A 6,994-nucleotide genomic window follows, 5' to 3' on the forward strand; every position below is an offset into this window, starting at 1 on the left:
AACCCCACAACCAAGTTATTATTTATTGGCAGTACTGGGGGTTGGACTCATGGCCTTTCACTTACTAGGTAAAACTGTACTATGCCTCCAGCCCTGCTTTTTGCTCTAACTTTGGGGATGGAGTCTAGAAAAATCTGCTCTGGCTGTCCTCAAAGCTGAGTCCTTTGGATCTTAGCCTGCTGCTTAGCTAGGTATGAGTCACTGCAGACCAGCTTTTCTTTTTCCTTTACTAGTTTTTGCCTTTCAGTTTCTTCCTGGGTACATGGCTTATTGGGTTCTTTCTCCAGGAAGTCTTAGTCATTCCTATACGGGAGACATAGCTTTTCCTCATCAAATCAATTCTATATAGCTTAATAATCGCCTTATTAGTTTTCATTTTCATTCTACATAGCCTAATCATCTTGCTAGGTTTCACTTTCGTGCTACACAGTCAAATCATCTTGCTAGTGTTCATTTTCATTATTCTTTGTTGTCCCCCACCCCCAGGGCCTCCATGGATGCATGCTAGGTAATCGCTCTACCACTGAGCCTTACCCCTAGCTCTATATATGTTTTTATTTGTGCCGTACTGAGGCTTAAACCCAGGGCCTAGACACTGTCCCTGAGCATTTTTGCTCAAGGTTAGTGCTCTACCACTTGAGCCTCAACTTCTGCCTTTTTGCTGGTTAATTGGAGACAAAAGTCACATGGACTTTCCTGCCTGCCTGGCTTCAAACCATGATCCTCAGTTCTCAGCCTCTTGAGTAGCTAGGAGTACAGGTGTGAGCCGCCAGTGCATGGCTTATATTTTAAATATACTTAATCAAAGTTGCCCACCTGCCCATCAACGAGTTCTCCTATTAGTTCAACAAACAAGAAATGTGCTCGTCAGAAAAGGATTTTCTCTGTACCCCTAACGTCTAACTTTTCCTGCTGTACCTGTTCCAGATTCCTCTGGTTCTCATCAGCCAACCTAACAATTCCCGCTGTATCTCCTCTCTGCAGCTCAGCTCCGGGCTAACCTTGTCCCCACAGCCTACCCGGGCCGGGCACCTCTGCCCAGCCCCCACCAATGGAAAGGACAATGGCTGCCCTTCACCACCTTCTGGATCCTTCTCTCACATTCTCTGCCTCCCTCCTGCCCAGCCCTCTTCTCAGATTCACCTGCTGGCTTGGCACCCCAATCTCGCTAACCGCTGGGGTTCCATGGCTCCTCCAGCCATAGTGTCCAAAAAGAAGGACGTGAATCCTCATTTTAGTTCAACCGGGTAAAGCTGAATGTGTCTTAAAAGGACTTAGCTAAACAATTAGGAGAACAAAAACAAGAAACAAACAGGAAACACTGGAATGGTCACATGGTGATTGTCCATCATCCACGCGCCTGGCCTTGGATTGGCAATGGTGTGGGGGTACGCTGGGGGGCTCCCCTCCTTTGCCACCAGGAATGACCTGATTTTGGGGGGGGGTATTCCCTTCACAGCCTCTGGGCTGGCATCTATAGCTTTTACCCGATCTGAACACTCAGGGTCTTGAGAAAGCACCCAAGAGAACAGATTATTGTCATTTATCGTCACATGGAGCTCTTGGCCTCTGGTCCTGCGTGGCCTGTGTGTGACGTGCCCTAGGGGTCTTTCTTGGTCCTGCAGAAGTGTGCCCACCTCGCCAGGGCCCTCTCTCTCAGTCTCTCTAAAACTCCATCAAGTTGGGTTTTTTTTTTTTTGGTGCCAATCCTGGGTTTTGAACTCAGGGCCTAGGTGCTGCCCCTGAGCTCTCCCCCCCCCCCCGCCCCCCAAGGCTGGCACTCCATTTGAATGTCTAATTGAAGTCCTTGGACTTTTCTGCCTGAGCTGGCTTCGAACCTTGTTCCTCCTGAGTCGGTAGGATACAGGCGTGAGCCACTGGTGCTTGGCAGTTTTTTGTTTTAAAATAGGGTTTGTGTCCCCCAGGTTAGCCTTGAACTCTCGGTATACCACAGCTAGTTTGGAATGGCTTTGAAATACACAAATCAGGACAGGTTATTCCTAGAAACGCAGACACCTAAATACACAGTGGCAGTCACAGCTTGTAGGTGTCACCCACAAACAAAACAAAACAACAACAAATAGACCCAGGGGCGTCGTAGCCCCTCCCTGCCCGGGAGCCCCCCAACCCTTGGTCCCCCACTTCTGCATGTTAGAAAAGCTGGCCATGTAGCTATGGGCCCTGTCCTGAGAGAATGTCCCAGGCTAGCCCAGTCCTGCCCTACCAGCCTCCCCTGCCCTGCCCCACCCCCTTAACTATCAGCTGACTGGATACGAAAAAGAAAAACCCGGATGGTTCCATTACTGAGTGACACCACCAGATACCTGCCATCTACCACACTGATGACCCTGGGCTTTTCTAGGCCGTGGTAGGCCGACATGAACTCGCTAAGATAGGACCCCTTTGGGTCCAGGATTACCACTTGGTTAACTCCGCGAAGAGTCAGGAAGATGAAGCCGTCCTTGTCCACGGCCACGGAGCCCGGCTGGCAGCCCTGCAGGCCAGGCCCCTGGCACTCCCCAGCCACGCGGCCCAGCCCGTCGCATACAACCACGCTCTTCTGCTGCCAGTCGGACACCACAAAATGGCCCTGTGGGCTGGTGGCTAGGAATACCAGGGCCCGCTGGCCACGCTGGGCCTTGCCGCCAGGGATAAACCGCGTGGCTAGGCTGCCTTCTTCATTGTAGACCTCCACGTGGCTGCCCACAGTGACAGCCACCCGGTCCCTGCTGGGCAGCGCGGCCACTGCGTGGCTGGACTGCGTGTGGCTCACAGCCCGGCGCCACCGCACTTTGCCATCGTGGCTGATGAGGTACAGCCGGGCGTTGGTGGAGAAGGCCACGGCGTCCCGCAGGGCGGCCACGCTGCAGGGGAACTGGCCCTCGGGCACGGGCACCTGGCCTCGGTAGTCGCCCTTGAGGGAGAAGCGCTTTAGACGTCCGTTCTGCTCATCGGCCACCAGGATCTCCTGAGGACCGAAGGCACAGAGCCCCGTGATGCGGGGGGCGCACGGGTCCCCCGGCATTCGCGTGGGGAAGCTGCGGACGAAGACAGGCCGGGGGAGGAGGCCAGAACCTTCCAGCTGGGGGCCCAGCGCGGGGCTGGGCTCCCGGGAGGCTAACTTGTGTCGGCCTCGGCTTCTTTTCTTCTTGGTGGGCTGGCCGCTGCCTCTTTCTATTCGGGCTCGTCCACCTTCTTGGGGTGTCTGGGCTCTGTCCCCTCTGGGAGTGTGGGCTCGCTCATCTTCTTGGGGTGTCTGGGCTCTGTCTTCTGGGGGTGTCTGGCCTCCATCTTGTCTCTCCTGGCTGGCTCCATCCTCTTCTCCCTGGCTCTGAGTTCCGTCCTCTCCCTGAGCACCAGCTTGCTCTTCGTCGCCATCCTGGCCCTCTTGCTTCTCGAAAGAAAGGCTGAGCAGGTGACAGTTCTTATCCCGGACCCCGGGGTGCAGTGTCAGCCGGGGCAGCGGGCAGGAGGCTGGCCCCGGGGACCAGGGGCCATCTTGGAGTTGTTGGAGCCTCTGGGCAATCGCCCCTTCCAGAGATAGGATCTCCGCCTCTCGCCCCAGGCTGAGCACCCGCCGGGCAAATGTGGCCGCCGCCCTGGCCACCTGTTCTTGGCCTTCCAGTTTGGCCAGCCTCTCTCGAGCAGCCTCCTCCACAGCCTCCACGTGAGCCCGGAGCTGCCCCAGCACCTCGTGCTTCTGGGCCAGCAGAGCCCGGAGGATGGCTTCGGCGGCTTCGTCCACCTGGCTGCCCACCCTGGCCGCCTGCTCCTTCACCCGGGCCAGGGCGGCCTTCTCTGCCTCCCTGGTGGCCTCTAGGCCGGCGAGGTTGGCATCCACGCCCGCCAGCAGCTGCTCGAGGCCGGGCCTGCGGGCGCGCACGGCCTCGGCCAGGGGCAGGCACGGGTGGTCCAGGTGCGGGTCCAGGCGGCACTCGCGGCACAGCAGCTGGCCGCAGGGCTGGCACAGGAAGCGCAGCGCCTCGCCGGGGTGCTGGGGACACTGGGCGGCCTGGCGCTCCCGGGCCTCCTCGTCGTACCAGCCGGCCCGGTAGCCCACCAGGTCCACCACGCGGTGCGCGTGCGTCTGGCGGGTGCGGCGGTGGCCGTCGGCGCAGGCCTGGCACAGGTCATCGGCGCAGTCCAGGCAGCGGGCGGTGGCTGGGCCCCCCGCGCTCGCGCCCCCTACCAGCGGGCAGAGGGCACAGGACGGCCGGTCGGCCCGCAGGTCCCCGCACGTCCGCGCCTTCACCAGGTCCAGGAGTCCATTGACGAAGAAGTTGGTCTTAAAGGCGGCCACGCCAGCGCCCGGCACGGGGACGGTCTCGCGGCACTCCGGGCAGCGCACGTGGCCGCCCTCGGCCAGCGGGGCCAGGCAGTCCTGGCAGTAGGTGTGCAGGCAGGGCAGCGTCTTGGGCATGCGCAGCTGCTCCAGGCAGATCTTACAGGCCAGGAAGTCGCTGTTCAGGGCCTCCAGCAAGGAGGGCGAGGAGCCCTGGGAAACCATGCTGTCCAGGAGAAAGGTCAGAGGTCAGAGGTCCTTCCCTCCCTCCCTCCGCAGCAGCCCTTCCCTTCTTCACATCCCCCAGCTACACAGTCTGTGGGGGAGGGAGGAGGAGGGTCTCACCTGGATGGGGAGGAATTTCCTTCCTGGTGTCTGCAGCTGGGGGAGGGGCACCCTCTTCCTCCTCTTTCTTTGGAAATATCCAGCAGAAGGTGATCGAGATTGTGTCAGGCCTGTGAAAGATGTTGGAACAAGAAGCTCCTGAGGCCAGGCTCTGGTGCTCACATCTATAATCCCAGTTCTTCTGGAGGCTGAGATATGAGGATCCTAGTTTGAGGCCAGCCTGGGCAGAAACTCCTGTGAGACTCTTCCCGCCAGTTAGCCCCCCCCCCACACACACAAGCACACACGTGCACACACTCATACGCACATCAGCCCCTCAGTCTTAGAGGAGGGGGGAGTCCAACCTTCAGGACACCAGTATGGACCCGGTGGTCCTGTGTGACTGGTTTCTGGAGGTCTGGCTGGGTGGGGCTCCGTGGCCGGGGGAAGCACACATCAGCTCTGGTAATGGGGGGGGCCCTGCCATGGGCCAAGGGCCCCAATTTCTCTAGTTCTGCCTGCCCATCTGCCAGCCTCTGAGTGGGGGGCACTTCCTGCCCCGATTCCCTCCCCCCCCGCAGTGATTTCTGGAGCAGAAGGAAAGTGAGGCAGGGGAGGCCTCCGCTAGACTCCAGGCCTCCCAGCCTGGGCCTCGGCTCTCAGCCTCCCGTATGTTGAGTCTTTCCAGGGAAGAGTGGGAATCCTGAATTCCCAGCTCAGAGATTTGGCAGACCCCTCCCCTGAGGGAGCCGGAGGGGGGCTCAGGTGGAAGAGGAGGGCGGGCTCTTCCTGTGATGGGGGACGCTCAAGGCCGAGGCCCGGCCTCCCCTTCCTTCCCGATCCCTCTCTTCTCCTTCCTCTCCCGCGCTCTCCCTCCTTTTTCCTCTCTTCCCACCCCCCCACCCCCCCCAATTCAGCCCAAGCTCCCATCGACCCCCCCCCAAACCCTTCTTACCCAGCCAGAACTGACTTGGGGCTCCAGAAGCATCGCAAGACGTGACCCCCGCGGCTGCAGGGCACCTGAGTGAAACAAAACTGAAAGCAACGGAGGCAAAGGCAACTTCCGTCCCCAGGCGGGACACCAGGCTGGGCGCCGCCCTCTCCTCCGCCCGCCCGCCCTTCCAGCCAGTCCCTCCGCCTTCCCCTTCCTCATTCCAGCACACACACACACCCTGATCCAGCAGGAAGCCCCCAGGGCAAGGGGGGGCGCTCTGGGATCCCCCTCCAGCTCAGCCTACACCTTCCAAACAAGCCGGGCTCAGGGCTGTGGTTTCTCAGTGTTTGGTGACTTTGGGATAACGGGAAGGGAGGAGGGGCAGAGTAGCAGAACGCTGAGCCCCGGGAAACACCCAGCCTGGGGGTCCAGGCCTGACTGGAGGACGCTTTATGGACCCCTGCAGGGGTCTCCCTGACTTCCAAGGTACAGCCAAAAGTTCCTGGAGGGGCCAGGACACCAGTGTGCATGCCTATAATCACAGCGATTTAGGAGGCTGAGATCTGAGGATCGTGATTAAAACCCAGTCCCAGACAGGAGCGTCCGTGAAACTCTTGTCTCCAATGAATCAGCCCAAAGCTGGAAGTGGAGGTGTGGCTCAAGTGGTAGAGTGCTAAACAGAGAAAAGGCTCAGGGATGGGCTGGGGCGAGGGTGCGTGGGGTAGAGGTGGGAGGGAAGGGATGGTAGGGGGAAAACAAAGGAGGCAACAATGCTTGATAGGAAATGTACTCATTACCTTGCTCATGTAACTGTAACCTCTCTGTACATCATTTTCACAATGAAAAATGTACATAAAAGAAAGAAAAGGCTCTGGGACAGCGCTGAGGCCCTGAGTTCAAGCCCCAGGACAAGAAAAAAGACAATAGTCAAATGAACATTTTGTGTTCCTCCCTCCCTTTGGTGGTGGAAAGGTGTGGCTGAGCCTTTCACGACTGCAGGACGTGGATCTACCTTGTTTTTCACTTAAGATCTGAGGACAGTTTTCCCGGCTGGGACACGTGACTGGCGTTCTCCTGAGCTTCCAGGATCACGAGGTAGACACTCACACCATAATTAAGACTGCGGTGTGTAGCGTTGCTAAGCTACCGATGTGTTGTCTCAACAGGAGATTTCAACTTGGAAATGTCCTAAGGCCTGACACCTGGGGCTCACACCTGTAATCCCAGCTACTCAAGAGACTGAGATCTGAGGATCAGGTTCAAAGCCAGCCTGGGCAGGAAAGTCCGTGAGACTCTTATCTCCAATTAATCAACCAAAAGCTGGAAGTGAAGCTGTGGCTCTAGTAAAGCGCTAGCCTTGAGCGAAAAAGCTAAAAGTGATTGAGAGGCACTGAATTCAAGTCCCAGAATACACACACACACACACACACACACACACACACACACACACACAC

At 58.0% G+C, this 6,994-nt stretch overlaps 1 protein-coding gene across 4 annotated transcripts; it reads right to left on the bottom strand.

Moving 5' to 3' along the window:
* Positions 1 to 1,872: 1,872 nt before the first annotated feature.
* Trim56 (tripartite motif containing 56) lies at positions 1,873 to 5,642 on the bottom strand. Of its 4 annotated transcripts, none has more exons than XM_013031723.1 (3): positions 5,562 to 5,642; positions 4,628 to 4,847; positions 1,873 to 4,508 (listed from the first exon to the last, which is right to left on the bottom strand). In XM_013031723.1, the coding sequence occupies exon 3, from the start codon at positions 4,505 to 4,507 to the stop codon at positions 2,252 to 2,254; it is 2,256 nt and encodes a 751-aa protein (XP_012887177.1). In that variant the 5' UTR covers position 4,508; positions 4,628 to 4,847; positions 5,562 to 5,642; the 3' UTR covers positions 1,873 to 2,251. The 4 variants fall into 4 exon arrangements, with proteins under 4 accessions (XP_012887177.1, XP_012887179.1, XP_012887178.1 ...); XM_013031725.1 differs by having other exon boundaries at positions 4,628 to 4,737; positions 5,562 to 5,631; XM_013031724.1 differs by having other exon boundaries at positions 4,628 to 4,815; positions 5,562 to 5,631.
* Positions 5,643 to 6,994: the final 1,352 nt, after the last annotated feature.

This window comes from Dipodomys ordii, unplaced genomic scaffold (genome assembly GCF_000151885.1).
Source record: "Dipodomys ordii isolate 6190 unplaced genomic scaffold, Dord_2.0 Scaffold143, whole genome shotgun sequence".
In the NCBI taxonomy this organism is placed as follows: domain Eukaryota; kingdom Metazoa; phylum Chordata; class Mammalia; order Rodentia; family Heteromyidae; genus Dipodomys; species Dipodomys ordii.

What these genes read in the sequence shown, in the direction of transcription:
- Trim56 (XM_013031723.1), bottom strand. Translation starts at nt 4,507, where the DNA reads ATGGTTTCCCAGGGCTCCTCGCCCTCCTTGCTGGAGGCCCTGAACAGC.